The sequence below is a fragment of the Micropterus dolomieu genome, linkage group LG13, assembly GCF_021292245.1.
Source record: "Micropterus dolomieu isolate WLL.071019.BEF.003 ecotype Adirondacks linkage group LG13, ASM2129224v1, whole genome shotgun sequence".
Classification (NCBI taxonomy): domain Eukaryota; kingdom Metazoa; phylum Chordata; class Actinopteri; order Centrarchiformes; family Centrarchidae; genus Micropterus; species Micropterus dolomieu.
Genome location: NC_060162.1, coordinates 10,341,737 through 10,360,485, shown reverse-complemented (window position 1 = coordinate 10,360,485; position 18,749 = coordinate 10,341,737). Strand labels below are relative to the sequence as shown.

At 39.7% G+C, this 18,749-nt stretch overlaps 1 protein-coding gene across 1 annotated transcript in view; it reads right to left on the bottom strand.

Moving 5' to 3' along the window:
* Positions 1 to 13,677, bottom strand: part of LOC123981536 (AF4/FMR2 family member 1-like) — a 31,107-nt gene extending 17,430 nt beyond the window's left edge. The window contains 3 exon segments of the mRNA XM_046066418.1: positions 6,552 to 7,400; positions 9,550 to 9,670; positions 13,468 to 13,677. Of these exon segments, the coding sequence (XP_045922374.1) occupies positions 6,552 to 7,400; positions 9,550 to 9,670; positions 13,468 to 13,520 (1,023 nt within the window). The 5' untranslated portion in view covers positions 13,521 to 13,677.
* Positions 13,678 to 18,749: the final 5,072 nt, after the last annotated feature.

Sequence of the window (18,749 nt, the reverse complement as noted above, 5' to 3'; positions counted from 1 at the left end):
CTGTCCACCAACGTTTACCATCCAACCTGACAGAACTGGAGAGGATCTGCAAGGAGGAATGGCAGAGGATACCCAAATCCAGATGTGAAAAACTTGTTGCATCTTTCCCAAAACGACTCATGGCTGTATTAGATCAAAAAGGTGCTTCTACTAAATACTGAGCAAAGGGTCTGAATACTTATGACCATGTGATATTTCAGTTTTTCTTTTTTAATAAATTTGCAAAAATTTCTACATTTCTGTTTTTTTCTGTCAAGATGGGGTGCTGAGTGTACATTACTGAGAAATAAAATGAACTTTTTTGATTTTTGGAAAATGGCTGCAATGAAACAAAGAGTGAAAAATTTAAAGGGGTCTGAATACTTTCCGTACCCACTGTATGTTAATTTTATGTGTTAGGCTGAAATATTCCCTGGTTTGATACAAGAAGTGTACATGGTTAGTGGTGAATAGTTTTATTAAAGATCTAATGGTCATTCTTCACAGATGTTTGCACAAAATGCTATGTTAGTATGTGTAGACAATATAAGCTGTATCGCGTTTGTTGCTGTTGGTAGTTTGTTATGATAAAAAGGTTGAAAGTTCTCTACATTGTGCTGGACCATTGTGTCCTAAGGCCATATGTTGTTTTTTGTCTGCCTGGATTTTGCCATCCCGGCAAAACAAACAGCGTGAGGGGGACCATACCCATCTTCAAACTCCTTCATTTTGATCTCAATTACACAGCTGTAAAGTTTCACAAGTGCATTTTGCACAATTGTGATGCTATTGCATTGAGAAAATCTGTCCACATACAGACGATATATTAACACTTTGCAAAGTACTCAAAACTGTTTCTGTGGTAGTCCCTGCCACAGTAGGGGTCTCCAAGACCATATTTTGCCATGACATACAAGGTGTGAGCTGCCGTGGCTGGTAACAATGTGTATTGTATTTTACTTTTAATTTAGACATTTTAAATCTTCAGACAAATATTTCTTATGGCAAATATTGAAAACACACACTTTGATTGATCTTTGCATTGTATCCAATGAGCACTGAAAAATTCTCCATCCAGAGGGGAGAAAAAGAACAGACCAACTTTAAAAATCCTATACTACACTAGGTGAGTGACGCAATACCCTGTATCAGGCAGCAGCATGGGCCAACCACAACATCAGATAAATAGTGTGTGAATGAGTCAACAGGCTGCATTTCAGTTTGTTTTCAGGCCTGTCTTTCAGTTTTTCCTTTTGAATGGACAGTGTTTGAGATAAGGTCAGAGTGAACGGGCCCACAGAGCAGTTATGTAAGTTGGTGACAAAGCTCATTTATTGTTCTGCTGAGCCCAGGGGTGAAGTTATCCGAGGCAGCTGAGGTCACATATATACACACACATATACACACACACAAAAACACAAACCACAGGCTGCTTGCCACATACACCGTGCCATGTACCCAAGTAAGACATTACGCTACATGCCTAAAAAATATCATACTGCACTGTGGCAAGCAGTGTTAGATCAATAAAATATTGATGTTTCGATACTAACAGTGCAAGTGCAGTACAGTGTTTCTGAAGTGCAAAACATTTTCCAAATACTAAGAAAACCTTCATCACCTGAAATGAGGTTTCTGAAATTGTGTGTTTTGCGCAATTATCCTCTCAGTAGTTTGGTGGCTAAAGGGCAATGCACATCCAAAAACATCTTGCATATGGGTTATTGCAGATGTGGAACTTAATTCAGATGTGTGGAGCTGGTGAGTAATAGGGGAATGAGTAACTGCCTAGCTTTCCCGCACTAGATTAGTCCCAGCAGTCAAAACAGCAGCACATTCAGCACTGCTGTGCTGCTGCAGGAGGGTAAGGGGGAGTGTGGAGTGCTGCAGGTGCAAGGGTTGAGTGTGCGTTTATGTGTGACAGAGAACAGATGAATAGAGTTGAACTCGAGTTCAGACAAATTGCCTGAGCAGTAAATCACGTACATCAAAACTTTGGAGAGGTTTCAGAGAACATCCTGAGATCAGCAGACACACAATCCTCTTAGCCAATTAAACACTATATTAAAAGGCCATACAACAGTGCTGAGAAATAATAGGAAAAGTAGGATTTCCCTTGTCTTATCACCCTACAATCCCTGGAAGCACCACACAACAGTGGTATCTGACATTGCAAGACATTTCAAAAAGCAGGAATCAATCACATACCATAGTATCTTCACCATACTGTACTACATATTAGATCCCGCCTTTACATTTAACAGGGTACTCATGTTAAACAAGTTCATTGCATTTGATTAGAGAGAGCGCCAGAGTAAATTAAAAGCATTCATTCAACAGTAATGATTACAAAAAATTCAGCCTTGCAACATTCCCTTGTTCGCCTAGAGAGAATATTTGTTTGTGAAATCATACAAATTCTCTAATAGCAGCTTTCAGGAAACACCATTTCCCACAAGCCCATGACCGTTGTGGGTTAAATGTAATAATATCAATCACAATATAACAAATGTTCAATAAATGTTTCATTTAATTCATTTGAATCACAAATGATTTAGTACATATTAATTTTTTTGAGGATAAGGGACTGAAAAAAGATTTTCCTTAAAGGGGCATTATGGAGTTTTCAGCGGCCACTAGCGGTGCGGTTTTAAGATTGCAACCAGGCGTGTGCTCGTACACGTGCTCGCTTGAACTCTTGAGCGAGCATAATCCAAAACACAACCGCTTTCATACAGAAATCCTGCAATAAACACCTGCATGCAGGCTGTGGCTTTTCTCCAGACATGTTCAGGCTCTGTTACTTCAGTGTTCCAGGCTCAGAGGCAGCTCAACACCGGCGCCGTACCTTTCATTCAGCTCAGCGAGGCATAGTGGCACAGTACTCCCGAAAAAGGGCAGAGTGAGAGCGGTTATAGACAAGTAGGAAGACAGCTTCACACAACATGGTGGAAACTCAGGTAAATCCCACTACAACATTATAGTAAACAGCTTGAGTTTGAACTAATCCATGCTCGTTACATGATAATGATACAATGACTACATTTAGCCAACGTGCTACATCGTTAGCTCGCATGCTGCTTTCACTAACTATCTTTGTTATCTCTGTATCTTTCAACGGAGGCTCAGCAATGTCAGCACAGCTAAATGTATTGGATGATAACGAAACGGGTAGTGAGCTGGACTGAATATTATAACGAGATTGTGTCACACTTTATAACAGGTAGACCGCAGTAAGTAACTTTACTGTAGCGTTAGTGGATGTGTTGTTGTGACCGTTTTGTTGCAGTGTTGTATATTATGTGGGTCACGTTAGTTACAGCGACTGAGAGATGGAGAAGCTGTGTACCTGAGTATTGGTAAAACCAAAATAAATCTAAATTGAACGTTATGAAGCAAACAGTGGCAAGTCGGAGCTAATGTAGCATTAGCTGGCTGCTCGTGGCTGCATTACTATAGGCTAACGTTAGTAAACAAATCACTCCACATTTGCTTTTTACCGTTACATCCTTTCTTGCAGGCTAAATCAACACTTGGACAGAATATCAGTGGTCCACAGGAAAGTAACATGGGTCGCGTTGGTTGGTGAAGTAATATGGAAAGCGATACAACTTTGCACTGGATAACATTAGCAACTGCTCGGCGATTGCCGGCGAGCTAATGTTACTTTCTGTGTTTCTCCAGCTTTACTAATGCTCAAAAAACAGGAATGTGCTCCATTTCTGAGTGAATTTTGAGCCCATAGACAATAACACAATGAAAACTTCCCCGCAACCCTGTACGCAGGATAAGCGGTTGACGATGGATGGATGGAAAATCAAAAACTTACATATAGCTAGGGATGGGGATCGAGACCCGGTTCCAAAATTTCTCAAAACCCGAAAATCAATAAGGTTCAAGCTTATCGATACTGCTATTGAGACAAGCGGGTCCTATGACGTAACGTTATGTCTCCAGCGTCAAATCTGATTTAATTTGAAACGCAATGGATAAGAAAATCATCTGGTTGCAGTCTCTGCCTGCTCTCTGTCGGCTCACACACACACACACACACACACACACACACACACACACACAGCAGCAGAGCGAGAGGCTGCGCCATCGCGGTGGAATAACGTTACGGAGAGGGTTAAGTTAGCTCCAAACTACTGTAACGTTAGGTGATGACAGCTACACTCGTTTCTGTAAGTATGTGCAATAAAACCATCGCAAGTAAAAAGACAATACTTTATCAATACACCTGTCTGTAAGGTAACGTTAAACATGTAGAAAGGGTTAATTTAATCATCTCTGTCCTCAGTATCTCATCCTGTATGTTTTATATAAGCACAGCTAACGCTAGCTTGGCATTAGCCAAATGTTAAAAACAAGCTAAATAGAAATCTGTCTGGAGCAAAGACTGGTCTGTAGTCTTAAAAACTCAGCTGCTGGCTGAGACAAACCAGCCACTCCTCCTTCTACCTGGTAATGTTACCTGCAGCCAGCGAGAGAGGAGGAGGGACTGATACAGACTGATGTTCTTTCTAAACGTCACTCACTACTTGTGATGTCAGATGAAGTTATTGAGTTACTTTGCTGTTGTAAACATTATTGTTGCTGCTCTAGAAACAACTTTTAGCTGTATTTAAAATATTAAATTAAAAACAACCAGGCAGCTAATACGCATAGTGATATGTCATCTCAATATACGTTATCGCACATTGAATATTTTCCTCATACCATGCAGGCCTACCTCATGCCCGTTAGGTCTGGTCTTACCAAATAACCATCACTAAATAATGGGGAGTATCGATAGTGGTATCGATAAAGAATCGGATCGTTAAGCAGTCTCAATAAGGGTATCAATATCAATAATTAACAATCCCCATCCCTACATATAGCCCATTTAATTTTACTCATGCATATTTGTTGAAAAAAGATTTTTATCATAATTGTTTTGAATGTTCTACCTCAGATTTGTTAAGTGATTCACTGTGGCATCAAGTGTTATTTGTCATGTTCTGACCATAAAGAATAGTTTAAAACGACAATTAACCATCTAGCCATCATTCCACCAGGACTTTTTTCAGCAGGGGTGGTAGACCCCCACGACTCTACTAGTGTTGCGGAGCGGGGTGTTACAGACACGTGGTGTCGTCAAACACATGGCACGCAAATCTTTGCCTGTTTAGGTTTGTCACATTCTCCGTTCCTCCAATTTAAAAACATTTTGTCATCAGAAAAGCCTGTAATCATTTGCTTGAGGAATAAAAATTCAGCAATTCAATAAGAAAATATTACAAATTAAATCAAAGTCAATTAATTTGATGTATCAAGCAAATATGCATACATTCAAATGTATGTGCAATTATTTATTGTGACAATTCACAATAAATGTATTGCAACAGTAGAGTATTGAAATACTATTTAATAGGGACAACTGACAATAAATGCATTGTTGCACTGCATGTTGTCCCCTATCACTTATTATTATTATTTATTACTTGACAGCCTCCATATGCTGCTGAACACAAGGTTTAAGTGGGTCTGACAGAGGCTACTCTCACGTGGGTAACGCTCCTCCTTGTTTACAAAGCTTGACCGGACATATGTTTGTTATTTTTCCAAACGGAATATCTGACTCTGCACACACAGCCACAAAATCTACAACATGCTCGTGTCTTGCATCTGCCGATGTGGTTGCACTTCTGAGAGTTTGTTACAGTGTTGAGCTCTTGCTAGCGCTCCGTCTTTGATATGGCGGCATGTGTCTGTCTGTGTGCAAGCAGGAGCTGCTAAGCTCCGCCATCACTGAAACACAGACACTGAGAACAGAAGCAGCATCTGTAAACACCAAAACATAGCAGCATAGTTTTTCTGTTTGTTTTGGCTTAAGTGCTGTGAGCAAAAATGCTTATAATGCTGGGAAAATCACAATTTTTATAAATAGCATCAACCTTTTGGCAGATTCCACGATAATCTGCGCTTTGCAGCTATTTCCGCAATTCCGTCCTCCTAATTATATCTTTTTTTTTGGTCATTCTTCCAGGGGGGCGGGGGGTCATTTTGAGAGGCGGGCCGCCACTATTGGAACGTCATCGGCTTGACAGACTGAGGCCGATTGATGGCCGCTGCTGGCCTGAAATGGTCTCAGGATTTAAGATCTGTTACAACTACTACTGCAATTAAAAGGCACATTTTGGGAAACACATTTATATGCTTGCTTGAAATTAGACGAGAAGAGCAAAACCAATCTGACTGCTAAATACAAAGCTACAGTCTGCAGCTGGTTATCTTGGTTTAGCATAAACACCGGAAACAGGGGGAAACAGCTAGCCAGCCTCTCCAGAGGTAACAAAATCCACCTACCAGCACACCAGCTCACTAATTAACACGTTATATCTTGTTTGTTTAGTCAGTACATAAAACAAAGTATAAAAACAAGATGTTGCTTTTTGAAGGGAGGTTTAGAAGGATTATTTCTAGCCAGGCTTGCAGTTTCCTCCTTTTCTTAATGCTAAGCTAACCGGCCATGTTACATTTTAAATAATGACATCATTGTACAGTTATGACATATACGACGATCTACTCACCTCCAAAAATTGAGGCAGTATCTTTGTTTTGCCCAGGTCAGATTTGTTGATTAACTCCGGTAGAGGTACATATGGCTCTGGTGAAGGCTTTAGCTCAGGTGACTCGCTGACCACCTGGTCCTGACCATCCATGGGCCGCACATACGCTGTTGGCTTCTGGGTCATGACTACGCTGGGCTGCTTAGACGACAGGAGTGAAGGGAAGGTCTGGGATGGTAGTGCGTTGCCCTTGTTGCCTTGAGGCAGGGATGCATCTTTGGGGGACTGTTTTTGGTAAAATGTGGAAACATCCATGGTGCTGACAGACTCCAAGGGGAGATCTGTGCACCCTTGAATCTGATGTCCATCAAAGGTTTCCTTAGTGTCCGTGTCAGTTTTATCGTGATCACTGGAACATAGGAAAGGTAGTGGCTTAACATCAGGCGATTGAGAAGACATTTCCTGGGGAAGGCTGGCACACTCCCTGAGATCTAAGTGGGGTTCACTCTTTATTTGTTGGTGTGCTGAGTGGCTGAGCTTACTGCCCTCACTGTGGTTCAAGGACGCATTTGAGAACGTGGATGAATGTCCATGGCGGTTAGGAGAAGAGGCAGTGGACATCATGGGCTGAGAAGAGTAACTTGTACTAGAGGGGGGTTTCTGACTTTGGGTGTTCATGTAATGGACTTGGTTATGGAATGGAGGTTTGGTTGGTTTATCCATGTTTGGCAGACCCTGATCTGACTGTGAGAAGGTTAGATAAGTAGGAATGGGTAAAGCCTCAATGGCAAAGGGATAGGGATTATTCACATCTTCATAACTGCCCAGCATCCTCTGGATTCGATTGGAAAGCTCATCCCCTTTGTTTGTCTACAAAAAGAAGGGGTAAACGCTTAGTTATGTTGACAGAGGACAGACATACCAGTTTACAAATCTTTCTTTTAAACATAATGAAACAAAACCAAATGTCTTTAGCCCCTTCACTGTGTTGAGTCCCCAAATTAATGTACAGCGTCACACTGCTGATGAGCAGTACATTTTAAGCAAGTACAAGAACAGGTGATATATAAGCACTTATCATAAAGATTGTCCAAAGCATATTAATACAGAGATAAATATTTGAAGAAATATTTAAGAAAAGAGTTGGGTGTTGTCTCCAAACCAGGGCCTAATTTCAAGTGGAGATGACAAAGGGGGGGTTGGGGTCACATTTTCAAAATCATTTTTTGGTGCTGTTGACATTTAGTTTCAGTCTGATTTATTTATTAAAATCTCTCTAAACAGTGTCCTCTTAGTGCTCATCTGAGTTGCCTTAAGTTATCATCATCTTGCACTCTCAGTAATTAGGATTTACAAGCAGCAGCAAGCTGATCTTTTTTGTCCTGGGTTTTGCCTCTCAGGCCACAAAAAGGCTGCCCTATCATTTTTAATGGAGGCTTTTGGGACCATTTGCAGCCTGAGAGGAAGAGTGCAGACACTATATGCAAGGCTAAAAACAGCCCTTCCATCTCCTTTGCATGTTTCAAGAGTAAGATTATTATATATTTTATTTACAGTTAATATTCAAACTAATAAGTAGTAAGAATTGGTCATCAATCAAAAATAAGGCTGGAAGGGCAGTGCTCTTTGTAGTAAAGATAAAAACAAAACATTACCATTTTCTCTATCAAGGAAACTTAACATGATTTTTAAGTAGGGTTAATGCATTACAGTCTCAATTGCTTAAACACTATACAGTACAGTATACAACCAGGCTATTGAAATAAAATTTCTAAACCGTAACTCCATTTTTCTAAAAACACACCCACACAAATCCCTTCATTTCTCATTGCCTACACTATGTGGTCATTGAGAAAGCACTAATATTCAATATTGTTCACTCATTCAGCACAGGCTGAGCTCAATTAGCACACAGCTACCCAGGTGGAAACAAACAGTCAATATTGATAACACACCAATCAGAACCTTCAATAGATAGATAAAAGGGCCGGGGTCATTTCATTCAGTTTTGGAACAATGGATCCAGAGAAATCTTAAGGAAGACATAGAGGACACCAGAGAGGAAGAGCAGTATGGGGAGGACGAAGAGGTGAAGGAAGAGGAACAGTAGGAGATGGTGGAGAAGATAAGATAGAAGGCAAGATGAGGAGTAGGAGGCGGCGGAGGAGGAGGTATAGGGGAGGAGGAGGAGGTGGAGAACAAGAATCTCTGGCCTGTCCCAGACCAAAGACAGGACGCTGGGGCGGAATAATTTGTTGTTTGGTGTGTTGTACTGTGCAGCACACTTAGGAATGAAAAATGTGCGAATGTTTACATTTGTTGTTTCTTTTGTTGTGTTCATCATGTGAAAAAGTTTTTGAGGGGGGAGAATCACAAGCAACATAACTAATAACCAGTTTTTGTACTATTGTTTTGGATTTATCTTACCATTGTCTAGGACTGTGTTGTAGTGTGTGTGTTTTTAAGGGCTTGTGTGTCATGTCTGAGGGCAAAGTTTGGTTTTTCAGCTAGACTGAATGGTTTTGAGTGGAGAGCTTCATTTTGACCTGAAAATATGATGTTTGGGGAATTGGGTGAGAAGTTGTGGATTTGTGTTTAGAGTTTCAAGACAAAGAGGCATAATTTCAAGAAATGTGTTTAAGCAATGGAGAAAAACTCTAATAATGCAACAATTTATGGAAAACATAGTAACCAATTTCATCATAATTTGTTACTTTAGATGTGTGTACATGCAGAAAGTAGCCAAGCTTTTGGCGAGGGACATATCTCTACCCTCTGAAACTACACCTACACATGTGTGCAAATAGATTTTCTTGTCTGTTTAAATATAATTATATTTACTAGTAAAATTTAAGAACATCTGTTGAGATTTCTCACACATGGAACTTAAAACACTGTTACTGAACCTTTACCACTTATTTTTTAAGTCCAAAATACTGCCCGAACCATTCTGCCAAGAGGCTAACTAATCGACAGGGTCATCATTAGAGCATTTCCCTCCCACTGCGTGGATCTTTACCTTGTATGGTTGCCCAAAGAGTGGCACATTCTCTGAGTTGAGTTCTTTGGCTTGGCTTGTTTCTTGGTTCCTCTGTTCCCATGCTCGGAGGCGTAGAAGGTTCCTATCTTCATTGTATACACTGTAGAGCATTACAAAGAAAGACAGATCTTAAATCAGCACTGCATTAACAAGTGCATCATTTCAACTATAACATTAATACCCAGTTAAATGCCAGAGAATTTAGAGACTAGCAAATTTATGGTGTCTTATCACAGAACTACCCAAGGGGCAGATCAGCAGTGTCTAATGGGACAAGACAATGGCTATCATATCTACAGACAAGTGTAATTAGACTCACAGACGCCATGAGGATTCAACACAACATTCACATCTGTTCTCTCTAGTCCCTGAAGATGACATGCAGCCCATGCAGACATCAAATGGATGTTTATGACTGCCAGTCCAGATATGATGCAAATAGCAAAAAGAGTTTGTTTACTATAGTACATTATATTGTGGAACAGCAGTAGGCGCTATGGGATCAGGCCCTGTTTAATACTTTAAATGAAACAAACTGAACACTTGTCTACATTTTGAAATGTAGTAGTTTTCTTCCCAAAATACAACGGTGTTGATTATCCTCACTGACAGGAACCCCAGTGGGATGCTTCCATGGCAACAAGTAGAGCAGCACAGATTTGGGACTATGCCAAACAGATGAGCACTTACTCATTAATGTAGCAGAGAGTCTGGCCAAAGTACAAGTACAGCACAATCTGGCACTGCCCAGTCACAGGTCCTACATCAATATACTACCCAGGGGTAAAGCAGCACACTGTGCCTGTATTCAACGTACACACTCTTCTTCCAAAACATACATTTTGTTGATGATTGTACATGTTGATGCTGCACAAGAACCATACACAAATAATTAGAAACAGCTCCTGACAAAAATATCAGGGGTTGAATTACTGATGATTAATCTTTTTGTCAACCTCTAATAATTTCATAATTATGTCCCAATGAATACTGCATTTAATTGGTAAAGTCAACATTAATCCCTTTAGACCAATGTCCACTATTTTGAGCAGTCTGTCTGCCCCTGTTAGCAGTTTGGTAGACAATTTCCCTGTCTTTAAAAAAAAAATTATAAGTTGCTGTACTTCATGCCATCCCATAGCACCTTCCACCAAGGTGAATGAGTGACCTCCAAGTGTACCTGAGAGGTAAAATGACAGCCTGCCCACTTCACAGAATAACCCATAAGAGAAAGCTGTTCCGATGCTCACACAGCCGAATCGTAAGGAGGGAGAAGTAGAAACTTCAAACCTTGAGAGGCAAAGTATTCCAGTATTTTTGAATGAGCCATAAATTACACCAAAAATTCCATCAGCGAAAAAATATGTTCCCGTAATCAGGAAAGCGCAATATTCCGATTCAGAGAAACACAACTGGCTGCACACTGAAATTCAAAGCAAAAGTGAGACAGCAGCTACAAAATCTGAGGACTCAAATCAGAACGTGCACACCCTTACAAGAGGCAGACGGTAACCCCACTTGAGAATATGACTCCAGTCAATCAAGCTTTCCTATTTGGAACACAATGTCAAATTTAAAGAAGCCATTACAGCTGATGCAGTACCACCTTTAATGGCGTGATACCAACGACGCGTTAAAGTTTCTGAAGGTCATATTTAGTAAAAGTAACTTTTTTTAAGTCACACACTTCCACAACCTGATAATTCAATGACAAAATAAAAATGTTAACAGTTACTACTAATGAAAATAACAACCAATCAACCTATACAATTGACAAAAATTATGTTCCTTATCATTCTGCCACTGTAGCAGAAAGTAGCACCACTTGGTTTCTAAATAACTTAAAAAGCTACATTTGTGTCATGGTACTTCTTCATACTGAAGAGTAGAGAATGTGAGTACACAACAAACTGTTTTTGCAACTTTGCATCCACCAGAGTGTAACAAAAGTGAGAGCCAGAAGGACCTCAAACTAATAACTTCAAAAAGAACAATTTACTTTTTAAAGTTTATCAAAAAAACAAGGTCACACCGTGTTAAGATGCAAAGCCTCCCACACACTAGGCCACATCGCAGAGGAGATAAGAGTTCCTGGTTAGGCATCTCCTCTTAATGTGATCCCTGAAGGCCACTAGAGACTGAAAGTCAACCTGGGAGCGAGTGACATATTTTGGAGTTGCATTGGGTTCTTCCAATTTATAAACATATATGAAAATTCAGCGACCAGCAGCATTGTTACTAGAACTGTAGCAATTAATTGATAAATTTCAAAACATTCCCCAGTTCCAGGTTCTCAATTGGGAGATTTGTTTAATTTAGGGGTCATATATGACAGTAAATAATGATAGTGGGGTTCGGAGCTTTGGTTGAACAAAATAAGCTATTTGATAAAGTCACCTTGGACTTGATAGCCATAATTGTTACTTATAGGTGGGGGTTTTTAGGCGAGAGTATGTTGCCTTTCCCATCAGCAGCAATAAGCTAAAAGCCCACAATGATACAAAGCAGGGGTTTTACTTTCAGCACTACTTCAATAGTCCATCATTTGATCGTTAATTTGATAATGATTGGTAGTAAAACAGCAAATGTAAAATGTGAGGATTTGATTCCCCTCTATGTTTAATAACATTTTAAATGGTTTATCTTTAGTTTTTGGCTGCTGGCTGGCCAAAAAGCAAAATAAATCTTTAACATTATCTTAGAAAGTACAATTAACCGATAATGAAACACAACTAATGTGGAATATTTACTTTTGTCATCAGTTTTGTTGACATCATGTGGGCTGGCATCATAAACACTGACAATGTTCACTAGGTTCTCTCCGGTCTTCAGAAATGTCCACACTGATTTTTATTCTGCGGTGAAACAGGCAGACATTTTAAAGGCTCCTCGCTGCTGTGACTACAAGTTTTTGACGCTCTCCTTACCAAAACTGACAGCAATTTCATGGAAGCTTCTTCTTTTGTGTGTGCTTCTGCAGCCAGTGCACACTTCCCTGTGGGTGTTTAACTTTCAACTTTCTTATCATCTATTGGCTATGTGTTGACAATGCATGGCCACAAGACAGTATTGGTTTGCAAGCAGAGACTGTAAAAGAAAAGCCCTGTGAACCGGTATTTCACTCTTACCAGTAGGTAGCATGAAATGCATGAGCAACTTCTATTTTGTCTTTAAATCTTTAACACTCTAAGACTCATTTTATTATTGGAGTCTGCAAGAGATGACCAGGGTCTTCTATCTTGCCTATCCAGCAGTCTAAATAAACCAGAAGCTGCCATTAAACCCAACATGCAAGAAAGTTGAAGCCACAACAATTAGTAGCCTCCACAGAAATAAAGTCAAGCATAACCGTGCCTTTTAAGTGAAATGTATATCTCTTCTGCACGAATATCAAATTATATGTACTTGTTACTGCGCGGTAGACTTCCTTCGCTTTGTGCTTTTTTTGGTATGGAAAATTTATTTACACCCGTTCTGCCGTTAACCAACAAAACTATATTGAAAGTTAATCCAACACGACGGGTGAGGTTTTGTTAACTTACTCAAAAACAGCTTGTATAAACAGAGCAGCCCCTTTTGACCAGCTGGTTTAAAAAAAAAAAAAAAAAAAAAAAAAAAAAATCACACCAGCCTGCTCGTTCCAGCTGATTCCACCTCCTCCTCGAGCTGTTTATCGACCTAAAAGTCTGTCAGTTTTACATTAACTACATAACACCAGAAACACACACTACCCTCCTTCTGATACTTTCACAGAGTTTAAAACTAAAACTTTACGTAAAGACGCGTCAAGCGCGCTGCTAGTAGTGAGCTGGCTAACCACCTAGCTAATTAACCCAGACGGGCTGTGAGGAGCTAGCGCCCAGCAGCTAGCAGCTAGCCGCCGCTGCGTCTGCCTACCTCGGTTGAGATGCCATGGTGCGCCTCTCACAACAACCAAAGTTGGTTGTCATGTGTTTCTGACAAGTCCTCACCACGGTGTCCTTCTCACTTGGTCACATTGTTTACCGGTGAAGATAATCTGTTGATTTAAATGCCTGTCAGGCCGCCGTTGTTTGATAGTTGTCCGCTAACAGTGCGGTTGTTTGGGGTTGTCCACTCTCTCTCTCTCTCTCTCTGTCTCCCTCTCTGCTTACTGGATTGTTCTACTCTATTCAGCCGCCCGGGGACCAAGCTCAGTTTTAAACACTCAATGCAGCTAAAGCTTGTCGGAAAATACCTCTAAAGCGCTTGTGCTACTATTGTAAGTGTCAATACAAAATAAATAAAACGAGTGAATCCATTAAGAGCAATATTATTTGCAGTTTTTTCTTCATGACTGCAGTTTGCTCAAACTTTACACTATTACCCCTGCGTGACAGACATGGTACAGTCATATGTGTTCAGAAATGTTACCACAGAGTGGTGTTAGGAGTCCTCATTAAAAGTTTCAGCTATTTTAAAGCCAATGCATGTTTGCAGATCATCTTAATTTGATCTTGATTTGATTTGACAGTTGATAGACTGCAGAAACAAATGAAGCATCTCCAATAGAGAGATGGATAAAACTACAGATAGAATGCAAAAAAGTGGTAGTAAGGGGTAGCCTACTTTTTAACCATTTGTCTCCTACATTACAATGGCAGTGGCAGAAATTACAGTATTAATAGAGTTTCTTTGTTTTTAGTTAATTAAAAAGCTAAACTTAATAGAATTATCTGTTTTGTTTTAAATGTAAAGCCATTTAATAACTGAATCTAATTAAACAGGAATGGTGGAGAGATATGTAACAAATGTGAACAAAACTTTTTTTTAAACTTTTAACTTTTACTTAAACAAAAAGACCAAATATGGTACACAACATATCCATGTTTTAATTTAAAAATGAAGAAAGATATGTCACACCCTTATGTGATTTACCTGTTTACAGTTGAAAAGTAGGACCTCTGGAGCTGGCAGACATTCCTGCCCACAGATACTGAAGTAGATCTTAAAGTCTTCTGAGTCACTATGCCACCTTGGTCCAGTTTCAGTGAGTGAGTTCAGATTGGATGACAGAGAACCTAAACAGGCAGTGGTTCTGGTGTCTCCTGCAGGTTTCGGAACTGCAGCAGAAAACAGACAAATCATTTCAAACATTTCTAAACGACATGTAGGATAAACATGCTGATGAGCATGGACACAGGCGCATGTGTGATTAAATGCAGGCCTTAGCACAGGCTGTGCAGAAAGGTCTGTTATTGGACACTCACCCTGGGTGGTTATGTTATGCTCTTACTGGCCATCTGCCAGCAGAGTACATCAACATCATCTCCATTTAGACCTAACTGGAGGCTCAGGACAGCTGAATGGACTATGAGACTTGGTTGTAGACATATTCCAAAATAAAGATGTAAAAGCACTGGTTGGGGTTTTATTCATTTGCAGTATATAATACAATTGAAATGATTTATTACTAGAAGAGAATTCAAAACACATAAGTGACTTTCAAAACTTCTTTTACATGTGTTTTGACAATTTCAGTGCTGGGCTCATGCACTCACTCAAATGTATGTGTTCATGATATTCAGATTTAAATGGGACCTATGTGGGCCCATTTGAAACAAAAGCTGACAGCTACACAACTGTCACAAACATTTGTTATAAAAGGTCAGAGTGTATTGGCTGGAATTTTATTGAACCCACAGTATTTATTAAGTTGTCTCAATTGCATAGACTTACTTAACATACTTTCAAAGAAACTGCACCAATATGGGGTCTAAATTGAATATGTTTAAGGTACTGATTGAGGGCTGTGACACACAGCATTTAGGTTGGGTGAAGTGTCTCAGATATTTAAAAAAAAACATTCATATCCTAGTAGATGTTTCAGTTGTTTCCACTTTATACTACAGAGGAATTTCAACGCTGAGACACTGCCCTGTAACACGCGCGCCATCCAGAGGCTGAATGGTGTGAACGGCTGCAGTCTGATACTTTTATTCGAAATGATTGCCAGTAGGTGGCACTGTATCATTTCTTGTGAGTAGAACAGAACAGGCCAAGATCATTGTGAGCACACGAACAATGGCAGGTGATGCGAAATTTGTTTATTGGTAAATGATGGGTGCAATGACGTTACCTCTGTTCTGAATTGTCGCTAATTGAACTGAACTGAATGATGGAAGCTTCACATTATGGTCTCTAAAGCAGCACATACTGACATATTACACGTGTGTAACCAGACATAGGCTACATTTAAAGGATATACTCTGCACACAGAGTACTGTAGGCCTACTGTCTCTATAGTAGCATATTGCCAAGTATTCCAAATCTAGCAGTAGCCTATATCTCCAAAAAAGTTAGTCAAACAAATGTGTTTACAGTTATGGTAGTTCACCGAATAGATTATTCTGTCAATTTGAACGTTTTTCAAACTGGGCCCTACTTCCCATGTTTTTGTGTCTATGTGACTAATTGGGGCAACATTTTTTGAATTGGTCCAGCAGGCTGTTACAGGCGCGCACTGGTGCTGAGACGCAACCCTTGCTGGCAATTTAGTCTGTGTTTGTTTTTGCCACTGACAGGCTCAGATTGTATAAGCGTCGGACAACATAGTGGAAATGATCCCTGGAGAGAAAGACCTTTTCTCTATGAATAAGAAAAATATAAATGTTCCTATCCGGTCTACTATCGTTGACTCGATCGGTTCGTTTGTGTTATTGTCACTTGGGTGCGTTTAACTCCAAGAAAATTACAATTTTTACCCGTCAAGTGTTACAAAAGTGATCGTTCGGTGAAAACTAATTGCCCGTAGCTTCACCAAATGGTTTAGGCTACGTGTACAGCTGCTTTTATCTGGATCAAACAGTCATGCTGTGCAAATACCATAGACTGTATATAGGACAAATACTCATAGCCTAAGCAAAGGTAGGCTATATTTGTGAAACTTTCGTTTCTTGTAACGGAGTAATCACAATTATTCCCCAAATAGCCTAAGTGTTGGCAGTTTATAACGTGGCTAATACGCTACATTTAGGCCTATGTGATTCCTATAGGCAATAACAGTTTTGTTGCCGATTACATATGTGTTTGGTAGGCCTGCCTAATATCCTTGTTTCTGAAAAACAGACTGTAGCCCAACTATAGGCTAATTAAGAAGATTTATGGCTGCCTTATAGGCTATAGACCTGCTATTTAAAATAAAGAAACTACCTCTTGTGCAATTCTCCTTATGACTCTTTTCTCATTATTTTACCTGCCCGAATGATTGCTAAAAACTGCAAAAACGTCTTTGGACACAATTGTCATTATTATGTTACAAGAAACGTTAAAGTTTGACAAAGACATACCTTTGCTAGAACCACGGACATAAAGTTAGGCCTATGTGCTTTTGCACAGTATGACTGATCCAGATAAAAGCAGCTGTAGTGGTATTTAAACTGCGCAATAGGCTCAATTTGTCACATATAAGCATGGGGAAATAAGGTCCAGTTTGAAAAATACCTTTTAACTCCATTCTATAGAATTGGGTTCTACATGAGGTTACAATATGTTTTTAAATAGTCAAACACATACACACACACAGCCACATCATTCTGGCGTCCCTCCATATCATCTCTCTGGTTGCATTTGAAGAAAGCATGGAACTATTCATCCATCCACCCATCGTCAGCCGCTTATCCTGCGTACAGGGTCGCGGGGGCTGGAGCCAATCCCAGCGGGTGGGGTACACCCTGTACAGGTCGCCAGTGCAGAGAACTATTAATTGTGTAATTGTGCTTGACAAAGCTGGATTCATGCAAAATGATCCACACTGCTTCTCCAGTGCCATCAAATACTTTCACAACTAAAACAAGAAACAAAAGGTTTAAAGATTTGCATTTATTCTGTTTCTAAGATGTCCTTATAAAACAGAAAACCATATCATTAGAAAATCAATGTTGACAACCAAAGGATACGTGCAGTATAATGTTGAGCAAGACACTTAACCCCTAGTTGCTCCAGAGGCGTGCAACTTCTGACATGTAACAATTGTAAGTCACTTTGGATAAAAGCGTCAGCTAAATGAATAAATGTAAATGTAGTGTAGAAAATTAAAATCAACATGGATATATAGCCTAAATGTCAAGTGTACGAAGTAAATTAAGTAAATAAAAAGGGCATTTGTCCATTGTTACCTATCACACAGAATACTTTAAAAAAGGGAATTCTAGAAGACAGTCCAAACAAGCTATTGAAACATACATAATTGCATACACAACATATGAATACCTTATAAAATATGATGCATGAAAACAGTTTATAAAAGTACAGCTGAGACTATTAGTCGATTGACAGAAAACTAATTGGCAACTATGCAGTGCTTAATTTGCGCCAGAGCTAACCGGAGCACAGCTCCCATACCTCTGAGTTTAAGCCTTTTGCGCTCCGTCACTGCAATGCCCTTCTACACAAATAAATTCCAAGATTTCATCCAGCCTCATACTGTAAGTCTAATGGATTTCCACATTAGGGATCCAAAGACCAAAGCTAATGGAGCCCTTGTTTGTGTTCTCATTCTTCTTCTTCTTCTTTCTTTCTTTCATTCTTTGTTTTCTCCGCTAAATGGGTTTGGGCAGCAAAAACTGCTGCACGAAAACTCACCAAAATTGGCATGTGGGTTGCAAATTCCTCCCACTACTCATGCAAAAATGGCACTCATAGACCTCATGGTGGCGTTACAACAATCAACTTTATGTTTTTGGAATTATCTCAAAAACAGCTTTGTTTAGAGTCAAACTTCTTTCATCATTTTGATGTCTGGATTCATCTACATCTTTGCTCCAATGGTCTTCTGCTCTAAAAATGTCAAACCATGTGACTTCTACCACTTTTCTCTAAAACCTATTTTTGTGAACTCGTCCCAGATTCATTGCCAATTGACCCCAGATTCATTGCCAATATTTTGTGCTTCAACATTCCAAATACTAGTATCAAAATTGGCTTAAGCCAAACCAAACTTGCTTGCTCGGCCCGAGCTTCGCTGAGCAGTCCTGGGATATTCTTCCACTATGGGGCGCTACACTTGCAAAAAGTTTATACCTCGTAATTCGCTGCATGGATTCGTACAAATTTCGGCTTGTACGATGCAGGGTCACTACTCAGTTGATGCATAAAAGTTTGTAATGATTGCTGAAAGTTTGTGGCTTATTACAAGAAATGTAAATTTCTAGACATTTCTC